At 34.6% G+C, this 19,106-nt stretch overlaps 1 protein-coding gene across 1 annotated transcript in view; it reads left to right on the top strand.

The window, feature by feature from the left end:
- Positions 1-7,036, top strand: part of LOC134853899 (uncharacterized) — a gene marked incomplete in the record, with an annotated part of 183,882 nt that extends 176,846 nt beyond the window's left edge. The window contains 3 exon segments of the mRNA XM_063869861.1: positions 486-788; positions 4,976-5,401; positions 6,019-7,036. Coding sequence (XP_063725931.1) covers positions 486-788; positions 4,976-5,401; positions 6,019-6,701 — 1,412 coding nt within the window.
- Between the last annotated feature and the right edge of the window lie 12,070 nt (positions 7,037-19,106).

Here is a 19,106-nt window from a genome sequence, read left to right as displayed (position 1 = left end):
ATAATTGCTTAAAATTTCTGGACCACTTGTGGGCTAATTCCAGTTTCAAACTGGGTTGAAGGTAGACAAAAATAACCCTCCTGGTGAATCAAGCTTGGTTGAGACAAGTCAATCTATAGTATAACAGGTAAACCGATTCCCTGTCCTAGCAAAGAGAGTTAAATATTACTGGAGGCTTTATTAAGTTTCACTGTTCAGGCAGGCCGGCTTTGATTTTGGATAAAATTGAATGTTGAGATTAGAAAATTGTACATGCGATAAATCGGATTTTCTTAGTGGGTCGCAACTGCCATGAAAATCCCTGTATCGTACCAAAATCCAGAAAACCCTCAGTCAAAATATGCCAACATAAAATTTTACTGTTTTTATTTCGGTTTCAATCAAAAAGTGGGAGACAAAAATTTGAACCAAATCCGAAGCGAACATGAATTAAGCATGGAAAGAGTATGAACGAATTTGAATGGCTTCTTGATTTTATTCAACAGACAGAATCCCGGTACACGCGGGTAAACGTGGGCTTGTTGCCGTACCCGGTAGCAGCTCCGCAAGTCAATGCGGGTTCATTGGGGTCGGGGATCCGGGGCCATCGGGTAACTATTACCCGCCGAACTCACCCGAAATGGCTGCTCAAGTCGTTTCGCTATGGAGCAACACTTCGGTTTTGCCCGGGTCCCCCTTTTCATCCCAAAACCCGTCGGGTGGGCAACCATCGGCTATGCTTTATAACAGTCACGTTGTTCCGACCTTACGAATGCCCCACAACATGACTAATGGCTCGTTGCCGAAAGGTGAGTTGTCAAAACAAACTGGCCAAAAAAGTAAACACCAAAACAAAACATCAAGCAGGCACTAAATGTAAAATGCAAGGAATCATATGTTTACGTATGAATAACTATGGCACTTAATGCGTCTTTATACTTCTGCTACGCTCATTTTTTTGTGTTGCAATTATTAGGTCAAACTGATTTTCTTTTTTACAATTCGGTTTTCTTGGCTTCATAATAATTGAGTCGTGATTCATGATAGTTATAATAGCTTTGATTTCATCTACAGATTAAATAGTTTGCCCATATTAGTCGGTTAGATGACTTTTTAATTATTAAGAGTCGATGAATGTAGTTCAGACTCTCACGATGATTCTTTTTCAGGAAAAGTCTTAAATTGTTCAGGCTCGAATTTACTTTTTTGCCGTTTGACTTTGATTTCTTTTTAAATTAACTTCATTTCCTTTGTTTAATTTGAATTTTATTTTTCAGATTTCCCTGCAAAATAAAAATTCTGCTTATTGACCCAGTTTTCTCAAAATGTGTTAATTTTATCAAAAAATGCAAATCATACAGTCCTACAATTTCAAAGAGGTTTAATGGCATCTATTTTTTCTTTGAAAATCGAAAGTTGGGATGTTTCAAAAATTATGTCGGTATTTTTATTCTGTTTACTTGCGTTCATTGACTCTTTTCCAACAATCTGTTGGCTCTGTTAATTGGTGAATAAGTCTATGAAAACTTTTTGATAAAAAATAGCAAATTGAACCTAAATTCTCAGCACAGTCTAACATGTGTCGATGAATCAGAAAGCCGAAACATTCAAAGTGTTCGCATTGCAGATTGCCAGCAAACGACATCACACATGCAATCGGTAACAAATCCCTGCACGCCGCCACCGTTCCAACTACAAAATAAACTTCCATCGTCAGATCCTTCTAGAACTTTCTTCGACCAATCTCCACCCATCATGAATTATCCTGCCTTAAAAGAAAATTCCAGATACTTAGCACAAGCACAGCCTATGAGTCCAACGCAACGTAGGCTTGCAACTTCAATTTCAAGGCTTTCGAACTCAAAAAATTCGTACCAACTGGGCTCCCCAAATCGACATCAAAGAATCTCAGTTAAAGCTGGAGGTATTATGTACTCAAACCGAAATGCCCCCGGATTTTCGCCACAGCAAAAACAACTTTTCGTTGTCATGGGAGACGGACAACATTCGCCGCAAATTGACTGCAACTCGGAACATTCGCAACAAGCTTCCGAGGAAAAGTAGAAAATCTTGGATAAATCTTTGTAAAAAACTGCAAGTCAGGTTCCTTCAAAACTAACTGGAATCAAGCGACAAATAACGTGAAATTGGTTTAAAACTAAAGAATGAAAGCTGGTTTGATTTTTGTTGACCATCATTGTCAATAACGCTACACTTCCGCAATTCACTCCCGTCAACTATCGCACTTTTCTAAATTACAGAAACATGCGCACAATCATCAAAAGACGCTTCAATTTATAGTTTCATCACCAGAGTCAAATTCAAGCATACTTATTTATTATAACATCATGCAATCAGTTAAGTTATCTTGTTAACTCTTTTGAATGGCGTATACTTAGTTTTTTGTACCTCAGTACTTTTTGGCGGTGCATATTAATTAACATGAACTCCCGACCTTGGTGCGGATTCTTTTTGGTAAAAATGTATCAATCTTTTTTTATATTTACTGTTTATCTGTGTTAAATTGTCAATTCAGTTTGGCTTTGATTGTCATTAACATTAAAACTTTTTCGTTTTCTTATGTTTTGTTGATAACATCAATTATAATGCCACATCCGAACGTTTTAGCGCTGATCGCATAAACAAAACAAGGGTTGCCGGTTGCTGTGCAAGTGGCGCAGAAAATTCCGACTACATTCGAATGAAAAGTACCTAAAACGCTTAAAGAGAAACAATTTTAAGTGTCAATGAACGTGGTAAAGGCATTTATTTAGGTCATGATACTTTGTTTCAGGCAAAAGTCTTACGCTCAAACTTGATTTTTTGCCATTTGAATTTTAATTTGTTTTTATGTTCAGTTCATTTCTTTTTCTAAAAGGAAGGATAAATCCACTATGGAACAGCAAAGGTGCATTTTAATTTTCAGGTTTCCCAGCAGAGTACAAATTTGACATTTGATCAAATTTTCTCACATTGAGTCGAGTTCATCAAAAAAAATCAAGCAAACATTGTTCTTGAAAATTAAAAAACTTTAACGCCATAACTGTTTTTAAATTAAAAAATTTTTAATTAATTTCATCTCGACCCTGAGAAGATATTTTTAAATGTTGTTCGAGTTAGGATTGAAAGGGTTTTAATTTGATAAAAATCAAAAAGACCCAAAGACGAAGTTGATTCCCACTTTCAGATGTTTAGGAAACTTAAAAATTGAAACACGCTTGAAGGCGTTATTCAAACTTATAATTTATGCACTTCAAAAACCGGCTGATGTTATTAACGGATGTTAATCTTAAGTTGTGCATTATCATGAATAACTCCAATTATGGACTAAAATTTGCCTAAAAATTTGAAAAGTAACGTTTTACAGATGAAAAAATAGCGTTTTGATATGCTTGTAAAATTTAAATCTCGGCCCTTGAAATTCCTTTGGCTTGAAGTCCCGTCGGCTTTTTGTCCCAGACCCATATATCACAGACTTTTCCGAAGCAGTTATCAATTCACTTCAAACAATTGAAAATTTTTCAAATTTTTTTTCGCATTTTCGTATTGTGAATTTGTAAAAACGCAGTCTTAATCGCGTTTTAAGAACATCACAATCAAATATTCACACGTTTCTTGAAGAACACAATCATTTTTGAAATTGATTTTTATTTGTATCCGCTCTTTGCTTATTGAAGTCGAATAGCAAAAAAAAGTTCTCGGCAGTTTTTGAACCTTTTTTAAACATTAGTTACTAAACATTTTAAACATTTAAACATTAGTTACTTTTAGAAGATTTTAGCATGGATGAGCACTAGAACCTCTGCGAGCTTGTTGGAGCCACTTAAAATTGGCTGAAAAGAAACCGACACTATTCCATGATTACTTGCATTCAGTGAAAGATCGGAACATGAATAATAGAAAAAAAACAGCTTTGGATTGTTTTCGAGTTGCTCGAGATTTTCAAAAAGTCTTAGAATTAGTTAGTTTTTGTAGTTAAAAATGCAAAATCGTATTGATGGTTCCACATACCATGGGCTATGAAAAACTTTGGTTTGGGGTGAGTTATTTTACGCACTTTCAGGTATTTTGAAGAAACTCTTTCGTGGAGGTTTGAGTGATATATCATATTAAAATTTTTTCAGTTATAAGTCGAGCTGTAGTGAAAAGATTCGAAATTTTTTTTCCAGTATTCGAAAAAATAGGTCTGAAAGTTTTAGTGTTAATAAATGGTGTTAGTTTTGACTCATTTTGGTCATGTAATTTTTTTTTCAAAAACTTTCTAATTTATGTTCACTCTCTTTTTTATATTATCACTGTTTGATTTTACTTCTTAAATTTACTACAAATGGATTTCCATAATGGTAAAAATTATGCTTCCTAGGTTAAACTCAAAAACAGTGCGAAAAAGAAATGTGATTGGCTCTTGGTTGCAAAAAATTTTGGTAGGTCCTAGTGTAAAAAATTAGCTATTGATCCAGCTCTCTCAATTTGGATTACACTTGGTGAAATATTTATAGTTCTTTGAAAATAAGGCTGGTGTTCTTTTATAGTAAAGTATAAGTTTTAAAATTCTTCGGAAACTAGTCAGTTTTTGGGTTTTCCAGAGTTAGTTCCGGGTTTTTCATTATTTCATATCGAGTAGTTCTCCTTCCTATCCCCGCTTTGCTTGAACAAAAAACCAAAAATAGATGGAACGATCATGGCTTTTCCCCATGCTTTTTAACCATTTAATATCTAAAATTAGAGTAACTATTATCAAGAAGCACCCTAAATAATTGTCTTTATAACTGCCGAATCATTTTACTTTACTTTAGTTCATTTGATAGATCTGATATATTTGCTACAAACAACAGTTTGATGCAGCGACTAATTTTTTAATTTTCAGTTAAGCTTTGCTGCTGTCAAAATGAGCTCACGAAATCTTTTGTCTGAATATTTTCTACAAATAGCTGCTTATTTTGAAAAAAAAATTAAAAAGTTTTTTAATTGTTTCTAGAAAGAATTTAATATTTAGGTATAGTTGCACACCCTGAAGAGCTGGAAGTTCTAAAACAAAACCAAGTATCAAACTTGGCAACTGGGCCGCCTATTCTGAACAACAACGGAATCGGAACACTAAACAGCAACGGCAACAATCTAAACATAAACACTCTCTCATCAATAATCAGCCATCCAGGTTCCGACCAGGAACCCTCCAGTAAGAAAAAGGGGGACCCAGCTACTTATGTGGACTACTCAATGGGACCCCCGGGTAACCCTTCGTATCAGTTACTGACTCCGCAACATCCAACTGGCCACCCGCCGCTCTCTAGCTCACTCGGTGGTCCTGATAGACCCCCGGCGGGCGGAAACAACGCCGCCGCTCAACATCATCCTCAGCTTAATTCAGTCATCAACATGTCCAACTCTTTGGATAAAGCTTCCTTCAACAGACTTAGAGGTTGGTCTCCATCCATCCATTTCTGAGCAACACTTTGTATGATTTAATATAAACAAAACAAGACGTAAAAAATTGACAAATCCAAAGAATACATGAATTATTGTCAGTTTTCTGAAGAAACTTTTGTGTTTATTCCGAAGAAACTTAAATTGTGCTGAATGATTTTTACGGTGTTTTGTCAGATTGGCTGAGCAATTTGACACTGACAGTAAACTGGGATTTTGACAGTGTCCTTCGAACTATTTCGAGGATCAAAACTGAAAATTTCTTTGAAGGTAGAACAAAACTACACCAAACAATTTAGAAACATCATAATTTTCTTTTTGCGTCGAAATTGATGGTTATGAGCATTAGGCTATATCATCTTTATTAAAACCTTCATCCTTACTGCTAGAGAACATTTCCTTTTCATAATCCATCATCAAAATATTTAAAGCGAGTGCCAATTAACCGAAACCAAAACGGTCGATTGTCTACGGCAAACTTATTACTTGCAGACAACCAATTTATAGATTGCCTTCACATGATATCATAACCGTTATCCCAAAAATTGTTCTGTTATCGTTCAATATTTTGGTACTCCTAAATGTACGGGAAAATGATGTCGATAATTTTAGTTTGCATTCCAGGCGAACCGGAAGGCAAGGAGCGGGTCCGATTCGCAGACGCCGACGGAAACACTCTCTACCCTGGAGATGTGGAACCCCATGCTCCTGCCAACCCCCCGCAACTACACCATTCACTGACAAACGGGAAGCTCCCGCAGCAAAATGGGGGGCCGAAATACAACCCCCAAGTCACCAATGCTCCCCGCTACAACACCCTTCCGAACCGCCTATCTCCTCAATCACCGCCACTATCCGGCGGCAACTACCCGGGTAGCAGTTGTTCAAGTTCCAGTAGCCCCCCGATAATTGCCAACATTCCTCCCAACTCCGCCGGTCCAGGTGGGGGCCAGTATCCCGCGTCATCTATGGCCGCGGGGGCTATAGCCTCCGTACAAGCAGACCATATCTACTCTACCACTTCCAGAGTAAAGCCAGTTCCCCTTCCCAGGGCACCCAGCACAAATCTTAGCCAATCACAATTAAGTAATAGCAGCAACAGTTCAGTCGCCAGTAAATCACCCCCTCCCCCTAGCTTACCGGCAGCTGCCGCCAACGGACCCATTTTAAAGAAGGGAACAGCGTCTGCAGCTCGGAATTTGAGCGAAGCGATAACACCGCCCGTCACAATAGAAGGCGATCATAAAACTTTGACCTTGAAATGTCCGAGCGGATATTCAATAACATCAGTTTGAACTTCGCTGAACTCTAACTTAATTCAGTTCACATCGCCAGTCAATCATTGAATGTGTCAAAAACTATATGTGAAAAAATGCTTGGAATGAAAAATCAGTGAATTCAAAATCGACCAATTACATTGGGCATAAATTGAAAAACCCTAAAAATTGTGCAATTCGAATATTGATAATTTATTTAATTTTGTAATCCAATCTTAAACCAGGTTGTTTAGATTGATTATTCTGTTGCTATTGTAATTTAATGTTCTTATTTCTTGTATATGATTTCGAATCAAGAGTCAAATTCGCTAATTGAAATATTTTACATACCTGAACAGTTTGTAATTTTAGAGCAAAAGTCAAACATTACAATCAACTCTTTTAGATCAATAAGATATCCAGAAGATTAGCCAGTTGCTGTGCACTTATTAGGAAAAACATCATAGAAACATATATTTCGACCATAGTCTTTAAAAACCTACAAGAAAAAAAGTTTTTTTTCGAATTAGTTTAACTTTTATGCGTGGTCTGATAAAAAAAGATCTGAAGTAACAAAAAATAGCCATATTCGACAATCATAGTAATATAGACAAACAGGACAAAAGATTTAGACAGAAACTGACTTACAAAACCAAAAATCATACGAAAAATTATAAGAAACTAAAAAAATGTTTAATTTGTTAAAATGTTGAACTTTTTGTTTCTCACAATGGCATTAAAGTCTCCAAAAACTAATTTACTCAAAAATTAATTAAGTGTAGAAAATCTATTGTTATCGGCCTAAATTTTCTTATAGATAAGCGTGCGTGCTTGCTTTTTTATACGAAAAATGTAGGTGAAAAATCAAAAATTTCAAGCCGGTTTTTCTCGGAGCTGGGAAAGTTTGTTCCTAATTTTTTATTGCAGTTCGAATCACGATTGAAAGAGCTTTAAAATAATTTATCACTCAACCCCTCCGATGATTATTTATGGTACCTGATTTTGCGGGAAAAACAAAAAGAAATAAAAAATAAAACACACCCGAATACAAAGTTCCACCCCATTTTCAATGGTCGGACCAATAAAAAAACATTATTGTTCGCAAAAAACTTTTCGAGCTTTTTTATCATAACTATCCCTTCATTTTTTCATTGAAATTGCCCTTGAAACCAAAAATTACCCCAGCTGACAGTTTGGCAGAAATCAATTTGCACAGCATTAAATAAAATAATGAATAATTGAAAAATAAAAACTTTGCGTTTTACGCAAAACAGGAAAAAAAACAAATTGTGTTTACAGTCAAGTCTTACTGAATTAATTCATGCATAGACAGAATTTTGTATACAATTACACAAGCTTGTTAAAGGGTAGAAGGCCAAATGTTACGTTATTTTACATGATAAAAAATAAAAAGGCCCGAAAAACTATTTTGTTCTTTTATAAGCGTGTCTAAGCTAAAAAAAAAGTCTCGCGTATCTTGCGTTTATAAACCATATTTCGTTGAAAACAGAGCATTTGGTCTCTTAAATTTAGGTTTTTTTCAATAAGCAGAAGGAAAACACTTATTGAAGCTCTTTGGTGTAAAATTTTTGAATAAACATTTTTTAAGGATTTGATTTTTTATTCAACAAAAATTCTATCAAACCAACTATCACAAGATTTAACTTTTTCAGTAAAAAATTTTAATTAATTGATTCCCCCAAACAATTTTCAAAAAAATTCCGGGCTTTTCTCCCCAAGCTTCATCTTAAATTGTCATCAAATTCTGCATGCTGTGCTTGTTCTTTTGCATGTTGTGCAAGGCTAATGTGTTCTCAAAGGGTTAATGAAAGTTACTTTAAAGTAGAAGGCCAATTTTAAGACCAATCTTTGTCGTAGAAACTAAAGTTTTTCTGCTAATATTCCAAGCTCAGGCATTACTTGAAACCAAGCTTGCAATTTTTAAAGATTGATGTAAAGTGAAAAAAACAAAGTGGAGACAAGTTTATATTGTTTAAAAATGAGTTCCATTGGAAAACATTTTGTCTTAAGTTATTTTAAAAGTGTTTTCAAAACGATCTAGTTGTTAAATTCAAATTATTTTAAAATTTACGGCTGACAACACAAATTATTTACTTTTCTGAAACGAATTACAGTTGTTTGATGAGGACAACAGAGGTTTTTTTTAAAAAAATCCTTGTGTCAGTAAAAACCTGGCTAAACCATACTAAAAAATGCTTTCAACCAGTTTGATTACTCACTCCATTTTTTATTGTAGTTAAAAATTAAATTTATCATAATAAGAAAAAAATTGGAAATGGATTCTAAGGAACTGGTTTTGAAAAGGAAAAGACTCTAAAAATTAAATTTGATCAGCAGCGCAAAAAGTCGCATTGCGGTAAATTTAATGAATTTTTGCATGCATTAATTCAATTGAATGTATTGAATGTTTTTGCATTGATTGTTTTTAGATACTTTTTGCAAGTTTGCAAGTGCATTCTCTGATTTTAGTTACTTGTCATTGGTTGGAGATTTCTCCCAAAATTCAAAAACTATCAAGTAATCGGAGGAAAAAATTGAAAAATGGTTCAAAAATGAAAAATGGTTCAAAAGAACTTTTCACTTAATCAACAAATCAACAACGGATAACTGCAATCAAAAATTGAAAAAACGGTTTAGAAGAAATTTTCACTTATTCAACAACGGATAACTGCAAAATTGAAAAACGGTTTAGAAGAAATTTTCACTTATTCAACAACAAATAACTGCACACAAAAATCGATGAATGGTAATTGGAGGCTGAAAAAGGTATTTTCGATTTCATGAGTGACAAAACGTGCTTTTCTAATTTAACAATTTAACTAAATAATTTTTCACAGTACTGAACACAAGTAAGCGCTACCCATGTCAAAAGATTAGGGAACTGTTCACGAATTTTTTTATTTGCTGAGAAAATTAAAAAAAAACACTCAGCAAGTGAAAAAAAAGAGAAAAACGGAATGAACCTCAGTAACAGAGAAGGTCTGTTTAGGATGCTACAGTAGAAAAAATTAAAGCAGGTCCACTGAAAAGCGTAAGAAACGGTCGAAAGTTTCTGAAGGTACTCAACGTATAAGATGAAGGCATCAATAAGTACCACGACAGCAACACTGCCCATCATTTCAAACTGAGGAATCAATTCAAGGAAATGGAATCTTCAGAAGTTAAGATCGGACCGGAAACCGGGAAATTTGTCGACTGAGGAAGCATGTAACTTTGAACGTAGCGGAAAAGACAGCAGAAACAATAACAAGAATAAAACCGAGACCTTATCAGGTCTTTACTTGTAGCTCAACAAATATCGGGTTTTTGATTCAGGTCGAAAATTGTATTGTTAACAGCAAATGGAAAACAACCTTGAAATAACAGAAAAAAGCTCCTGCAAGCACCTTTTTGGAATACCCTAACAAAGAAATTGGTATACTCTCACCAAAAATTTTTCGATAACGGGAATTGAGCGGCTGTATTGACAAAAAAGCAGAGTTCCAATGATTAATTGAATCAAGGGCAACGGAGTTATTTAGCAATCCAGCGGTAGTTGTTCGCAATCGTACAATTCACTCAATAATTCCCGAACAAATCTCTAAAGTTTCAATGAGCACAATGGATTGATTTAAGGTGATAAGAAAAATTGGGACGAAATTGAAATCAAGCGTGGGTGGGAAGAAAACTTCAAATGCAAACTGATTTAAGATTCCCAAATCGAGAATCCCAATTAAGACACCCTAGAAATTTAATCAATTGGGAAGGAAAAAAACAATGAAGGAAACTATCAAGGAAGAAAAGCTGAAAGCTGCTATATTAGAACTACAAATTGTGCAATTGAAGAGAAAAAATAAAAACGGCAAAGAAGCAGAAAAAAGGAGCCAAAGCATATGAATAATGCATTAATCAAGAGTTATTGGTAGGTTTATAAGAATTTAGCTCTGAAACCATCCTACTAAAACAACGGAAGCTGGAAAAAGCACATTTTGCGAACAAATATCGTGCGGAAACATTTTGTTTGAAAAACCTTTCAACAAATGCAAGAACAATACACTGAACGGAATTGATCACAGATTTGAAAAACTGTGTCGACAGTTATGAACAAAGTACCATTTTCAAAAAACCTAGTCAGAAACAGTATACTCCTTGCAGATATGGACCCTCATCAATTTGGTCAACAAATCAAAAAAAAATAACAGGTTTTTTTTTGGTTTGTCAACAAATGCAAATCCGTTGATATAATACCTTACAATTAAACGCAACAGATGGATCAATGTTTATGGACTTTTTGAAAGAGTTGCTCAATATTTTCAAAAAATGAGCCAGTATGCAAAATAGTTTTTTTAACGCAATAATCTGCTGATTACTTAAAAATGAAGACAATCCAATCACTGACTTCTGTGTGTTCAATTCAGCAAAAATTAAAACTAAGAATACTTTTCATCCGAAGTTTTTAAGCGATAGTGAGAGCTGAAAAAAGGGCTTTTAATTTCGCAAAAAAAAACAATATTTTAAAGAAGATAATCTTAGTTAACTGATTAGCTGAAAACACGGCCAGTAGCGAAGTTAGTGGGGAGGGGGGGGGGGGGCGAAATACGCGATTTTTTAATCAAAATTTTCCAAAATTTTCCGCTTTTTTTTTTGCTTTTTTTTCAAAAATTTGCGTGCGGCGCAGAAAATTTGGTCAAATTTGGGTCTTTATAGCGGAAAATTTTTGAATTTTTTTTATTTGTTATTCAAGAGATTAGGGGGCATAGTTGGAACATTCAGGGCTTTGCCCTGATATACGAGCCGTCTTGTTTCAATGAATAAGTAAATTTCATCAAACAATTTGTCGTGGAATCAATACATACATAAATACTTACATACATACATGCATTTATTTAATCAACCATACATACATACATACATACATACATATATACATACAAAATTATATGTATGTACATATTTACAGAGAAACGTCTATATCCACATGAAAAACTTGCCATAATTATTAGGAAAAAAAATAAATTAAAAAACTGTGCACTATAAGCCTTATGGGTGTCCTTAATTGTGAAATCAATAAACTGTTGCAATTGTTTTGAGAGTTATATAAACAAAAGAATCAAACCTCAACTCAAGTTTCAAGTTTATACTATACGATAGCTCAAATGCCGAATCAAATTGAAAAATTACTTCCAATCACAACGAAACAGAACACAATAAGAAGCCAAGTTAATAGGAGACAATAGAAAAAATAGCATGTAGATTGACGGAGTTGGAAAGTTTTTAGTTACTTGTCGCAAAGTGCATTCTCTGATTTCAGTTACTTTTCATTGATTTGAGATTTCTCCCAAAACTCAAAAACTATCAAGTAATCGGAGGAAAAAACTGAAAAATGGTTCAAAATGAAAAATGGTTCAAAAGAACTTTTCACTTAATCAACAACGAATAACTGCAATCAAAAATTGAAAAAACGGTTTAGAAGAATTTTTCACTTATTCGACAACGGATAACTGCAAGATTGAAAAACGGTTTAGAAGAAACTTTCACTTATTCAACAACGGATAACTGCACTCAAAAATCGATGAATGGTAATTGGAAGCTGAAAAAGGTATCTTCGATTTCATGAGTGACAAAAAGTGCTTTTCTAATTTAACTAAATAATTTTTCACAGTACTGAACACAAGAAAGCGCTACCAATGTCAATACAATCAGGTAACTGTTCACGAATTTTCTATTTGCTGAGACAATTACCAAAACACTCAGCAAGTGAAAAACAAAAGAAAAACGGAATTAACCTCAGTAATAGAGAAGGTCTGTTTGGGATGCTATAGAAGAAAAAAAATTAAAACAGGTCCACTGGGCGCCGACTCACTGAAAATCGTAAGAAACGGTTGAAAATTTCTGAAGGTACTCAACATATAAGATGAAGGCATCAATACGTCTATATCCACATGAAAAACTTGCCATAATTATTAGGAAAAAAAAATAAATTAAAAAACTGTGCACTATAAGCCTTATGGGTGTCCTTAATTGTGAAATCAATAAACTGTTGCAATTGTTTTGAGAGTTATATAAACAAAAGAATCAAACCTCAACTCAAGTTTCAAGTTTATACTATACGATAGCTCAAATGCCGAATCAAATTGAAAAATTACTTCCAATCACAACGAAACAGAACACAATAAGAAGCCAAGTTAATAGGAGACAATAGAAAAAATAGCATGTAGATTGACGGAGTTGGAAAGTTTTTAGTTACTTGTCGCAAAGTGCATTCTCTGATTTCAGTTACTTTTCATTGATTTGAGATTTCTCCCAAAACTCAAAAACTATCAAGTAATCGGAGGAAAAAACTGAAAAATGGTTCAAAATGAAAAATGGTTCAAAAGAACTTTTCACTTAATCAACAACGAATAACTGCAATCAAAAATTGAAAAAACGGTTTAGAAGAATTTTTCACTTATTCAACAACGGATAACTGCAAGATTGAAAAACGGTTTAGAAGAAACTTTCACTTATTCAACAACGGATAACTGCACTCAAAAATCGATGAATGGTAATTGGAAGCTGAAAAAGGTATCTTCGATTTCATGAGTGACAAAAAGTGCTTTTCTAATTTAACTAAATAATTTTTCACAGTACTGAACACAAGAAAGCGCTACCAATGTCAATACAATCAGGTAACTGTTCACGAATTTTCTATTTGCTGAGAAAATTACCAAAACACTCAGCAAGTGAAAAACAAAAGAAAAACGGAATTAACCTCAGTAATAGAGAAGGTCTGTTTGGGATGCTATAGAAGAAAAAAAATTAAAACAGGTCCACTGGGCGCCGACTCACTGAAAATCGTAAGAAACGGTTGAAAATTTTTGAAGGTACTCAACATATAAGATGAAGGCATCAATAAGTACCACGACAGCAACACTGCCCATCATATCAAACTGAGGAATCAATTAAAGTGAATGGGATCTTCAGAACTAAAGATCGGACCGGAAACCAGGAAATTTGTTGACTGAGGAAGCATGCAACTTTGAACGTAGCGGAAATGACAGCAGAAACAAAAACAAGTATAAAACCGAGACTTTATCAGGTCTTTACTTGCAGCTCAACAAACATCGGATTTTTGAATCAGGTCGAAAATTGTATTGTTAATCGCAAATAAAAAAAAACAACATTGAAATAACAGAAAAAACACGAACAAGCACCTTTTTGGAATACCCTAACAAGAAAATGGTATACCCTAACCAAACGTTTTTCGATAACGGGAGTTGAGCGCCTGTTTTGACAAAAAAAGCAGAGGTCTAATGATTACTTGAAGAAAGGGCAACGGATTTCTATAGCAATCCAGCGGTAGTTGTTCGCAATCGTACAACTCAATCAAAAATTCCCGAACAAATCTCTAAAGTTTCAATGAGCATAATGGATATATTTAAGGTGATAAAAAAACCGGGACGAAATTGAAATCAAGCGTGGGTGGGAAAGAAGATCTTTTTCCCAAAGAAATGCAAACTGATTTGAGATTCCCAAATCGAGAAACCCATTTAAGACATTCGAGAGATTTAATCAATTGGGAAGGAAAAAAAAACAATGATGGAAACTATCAAGGAAGAAAAGCTGAAAGCTGCTAAATTAGAACTGAAAATTGTGCAATTGAAGAGAAAAAATTAAAACGGCAAAAAAGCAGAAAAAAGGAACCAAAGCATATGACTGATGCATTGATCAAAAATAATTGGTAGGTTTATAAAAATTTAGCACTGAAAACATCCTACTAAAACAACGGAAACTGGAAAAAGCACATTTTGCGAACAAATATCGTGCGGAAACATTTTGTTTGAAAAACCTTTCAACATATGCAAGAAAAATTGTACTGAACGGAATTGATCACGGATTTGAAAAACTGTGTCGACAGTTGTGAACAAAGTACCATTTCAAAAAACCTAGTCAGAAACAGTATACTCCTTGTAGATATGGACGCCAAGCTATCCCTTCTGGCAAAGCGTTGGATATCATGGGCTACGGGAATCAGAGGACCTCAAAAACTTTCTTCTGATTGAAGATAATTTTTCAAAAGGGTTTGAGTCTATGGCCATTTTTTAAACCGTAGCAAAAGCATTAACGAACAAAAAGATTTCAAGTGTTGGTTGCCTGTTCCAAAAACTGTGTTTGATACTGTAATAGATAAAAACCAGTTTATTACGGTACTATCCTCAGTGAAACACGATGATCGATGAAACCAATCAAACCTTTGAAGAGGCACTTTCTAAATATAAACAAGTAAACCACAACGATTGGTCGCTATATCTTCAAACGGTGATTTTTTTTATTTCCAGTGATTTTATTCAATTTTCGATCGCCTTTGCGGATTGTCTATAAATTGAATGTTTTAAGCAACATAAATTGAAGTTTTTGCCAACTCAAGCCACAGTTTAAAAATTTGAAGAGAGATCTCCCAAAAAACAATGAAATACTACGTGATACAATGAAAATGAGCAAGAACGACAGTAGACACGCAGCGACAGAAACAAAACGAACCGAAATACAACCTGGCCGGTAAGGTTTTTTTTAAAACCCAACAGTTTCCAGGGTACAGAAAAAATGTGCAATAAAATCATAAAGTTCCCTTTGAGAATCTACCCTTTGTTGTCCCTTTGTTGTCTTTGAGAATCTACTGTCTAAGTAATTGAATTCTAAGTCGTGATTGAAAACTCAAAAACAAAATTATCAAATAACTCATTATGATGGATTAAAGCGATACCAAAGAAAGAACGAAAATTTTTTATTGTCTTAGGTTTCAACGGCAATTCAACAGTGGAACCTTCAAGGCTAACCTTTCCTAAGACAGACCTATTACACCATTGAACAGTTTTTCTAAAAACCACTTTTTTTTATAAAAATGCATCAGGATGATTTGAAAATCAAATGAAAAAAAATAGTAATTACACGGAATCAAAAAACAGTAAAGGAAGCAAATTCGACCTCGGCGTCTTTTGCTGCTTGATGATAATCGTAGAGGTTAAGCAAAAAATGAAGAAAAATTTTGTTTGATAGTGATCGCGGCGATTGCAGTCAAGTCGTTTTAAAGGTATTTCACATCAGAAAATTTAAAGTTTTTACTTTACAAGGGTGAAAAAGAAAAAGTTTTTTGGTGAGCTGATAATAAAAATTTTCTGCTAGTTGTATTGTCCGGCAAATTTTTAATCGCAGATGTTTTTTATATAAATTGTCATTGATTTTTTTTAGTAAAATAAGTTTATGCATACAAGCAAGAGGTGTATTTGACACTCTTGAAAGAGGGTATAACTCATTATAAAAAGCATTGCAATTATTACTGAGATTTTTTTTAAATATGCATTTGTTACTCGGGAGTTTTTGACTAACAAAAGCGTCTTCCACCTTCTAGAGAAAAACAGCTGTCTCGTAAAGGATGTAGTATGCAATCCCGCCAGCGAAATTTTCGAGGGGATAATTTTAGCAAAGGGAAAAAACGATCTAGAAGGTTTCACAGCAAAAAAACGGGGAGTGTTCTGCATAGTCATCATTAGCTCAGTCAAGTTTCCTAAATTGTCCTTCTGCACTGCAGAACCGGCGGAAATTTCAAGTTGAACTACGTGTACTCATGTTCGATATAAGAACTGAGTAAGCAGAATTTATTATCGCAATAGCATAATCACCCAGTTTAATTAAACCTTAGCCATTGCGTTCAGATTAGGTAGGGGGTCTCGTGCATCATATGAAAAAGAAAAAATAATAGACACAAATCGCGACAAAATTTGTGTGCCTGATGAGCAAGATGCAAGGTTGCGCTGAAACAGTTTAAGAAATGATAGAAAGTTCACCGCGGTTGAATACAAGACATGGCAGTCATCTCAAAACGTAAAACAAAGAAGGAAAGCAACAACAGAAGATAAGTCGTTCTGGGAGAAAATGAGCTATATTGTCGTGATGATATAATGGATTTAGTTTGAAACTTTTATTCAATTTTTTAATGAAAATTTCAAGATGAAAAACAATTCGTTTTTGAGGAGTCGTTGCAGAAAACTCATACACGCTGCATATTTTACACATTTCATGATTAGTTTTAGGTCTAACTGTCATCGCAGTTTTGATGACGGATAAGAAAGAAAAAAAATGTTTTTCAGTAGTTATTTTAACAAGAGAAAGTTGTTAATAGAGTCGCATCTCCAAATTGACGAGTATTGATGTAATAAAAAGCCTACAATGGTAACACAAGCAAACATGCAAGGCAGGGGGCTATTCGATCAGTATGTTAAACAACCGAATATTACCCATGAAAAACTCGTAAAACTAGACCACGCATTTTAACGAGGAGAAGTTAGCTTGCAAAAAATGAAGGAAAATTCTCGGTTAACGGAGACTTTTCAGACTATAAACAGCCAAAATTAGTGTGATTGTGCATTATATCTTGGTAAAATTAAGGAAATCGACCGGTACCGGAAGCCTGGAGCCTATTTTTTTGAGATTGAAGCTGTTTGTTTGAGGTTGGAGCTGTGGTTCGGCCGAATGTTCGAGGATAGCAGGCGTAAAAACTAATTTTAGAATTTTTACAACACTCGAAGAACTGCAGCCACCAAATGTGGTCGACAGACTATCAGTGTCTTTTGAGCGATAGAAGCACATTACGGAACCGGTAGGAGATGCTTTATGAACAACAGCAAAAGTTCTCATGAAATTGTTTGAGCAACGTCAAGAAGGAAACAGTTATGTGAGTACAGCTAGCGGATGAACTTAAAAGGACAAAATCTGATGCAGCAAATTTAAGCTTCAAATTGCTGACGCAGCAAAACTAAAAGACGCAGCAAAACTTAGTTTCGAATAGCTTGTTAGTTCAATTACAAAACTTCTACAGAAAATATTGAAGGTTTATTGCTTGATGAGTTTGCTTATAAAAACTATGGCTTATAAAAACTATGGCTGCGAGCTGATTAATTCCAAGAAAAACGGAAACAACCGGTATCATCACTAGAAGAGGAACCTTTGAGACTAAATTTTTATTCAATATAAGCAAAACTTTGAGAGATAAGCAATCGAAGACGTTGCCTTAACAAGTCTACATTTTTGCAATAAATATTTTGGTTAAATCAGTCGGTGGGTTCAGTAAATTTCAGTGAAATCTATGAACAGATTTTTCAATGAATTGTGAAATTTTAAAAGCTTTAAAGATTGATGAGGCTGTTTACAAAAACAAAACTTTTAAAATATTACAAAAATTCCAAACTTGAATAGTTCGCCGAAAATAACTTCAGCTTTTCGCGAAAAGATTTCTTCTATGAAATCACTTGATGAAAATATCAAAAATCACTTGACTTAGATTGCTTGCGAAAACTTATTCGAACCAACTCATGCTCTTGTCAGAGCATGAATTGCATAACTACAAGACATTTTGTGCATAATAGTTTTTTCAGCTTGATTTCATGCAATCTGACTCTGAACACGCAAGAACAACAGTTAAAAACTACTCTAACAATAAAAAACCAAAAGAAACAATTGAAAACACTGCTTTCGATCCGAATAAAACTATAGAATTTGTTGGGGTGAAAAGCTTCATAGACCAGTGTTCCCCTGAAGGAAGCAATTGAAATTTTCTTTAAAAAGATTTACAGCAAGGAGTGTCTTCCAAAATCGACATATAAAAAGCTTTTGTGTTTAGCGTTCAACGGTTTTGAGGTATGTTAGAAGCATAGAGTTTAGTGTTATGTTCCAGTTGATGACCTAGCACTGGGCGCTACCCTTGCAGTAAATCTTGCAAATCTATGACCAAAAGAATTTGAGTTTGCTTCGAAACAGAAAATAGCGGCGAGGAGGGTGGTACAGTCGTTGGATGACAATAACTGTTTGTGTCAATGCTGCAGCAGTAAAATGAGATATGGATAGAGGATGGTTTAAAGCGAGTTATCCCGAAACCGGTACAATATTTAATGAGGAAACCGATGATGTGTAGGCATCACTAAACGAAATAGTCTTGTTTTGTGAAAGCTGCTGCCGCGCTAACAACAATAATTTTTTCATAGGAGAAGGTTGTTAATACAGTCGAATCCCCAAATTGACTATTATTGAGGTAATAAAAAGACTGGTAACACGAGCAAATATGCAAGGCAGGGGCTATTTGAGCAGTTGGTGGTACAACCGAAAACTACCCAAGAAAACACCGTAAACTAGAGGACGCATATTGACAAGAAGAAATAAGTCTGCAAAAGTTGAAGGGACTTACTCTGTTAATTTGAGGGTTTTCGGACTATGTAAAGTCAAACACAGTTTAATTGAGGAACATATTTTGGTAAAAATTAGGAAGCCGACCGGAACATTAAATCAGAAGTTTGTGTATTTGAGTTTGAAGCTGTTTGAGGTTGGAGCGTTGGTTCCGCCGAACGTTTCAGGATTCAAGATAGCATGCGTACAGACTAAATTTCGAATTTTGGTAGTACTCGCAGAACAGCA

Source organism: Symsagittifera roscoffensis, chromosome 9 (genome assembly GCF_963678635.1).
Source record: "Symsagittifera roscoffensis chromosome 9, txSymRosc1.1, whole genome shotgun sequence".
NCBI classification, from domain to species: Eukaryota; Metazoa; Xenacoelomorpha; order Acoela; family Convolutidae; genus Symsagittifera; species Symsagittifera roscoffensis.
This window is presented reverse-complemented; position numbering and strand designations above follow the sequence as displayed.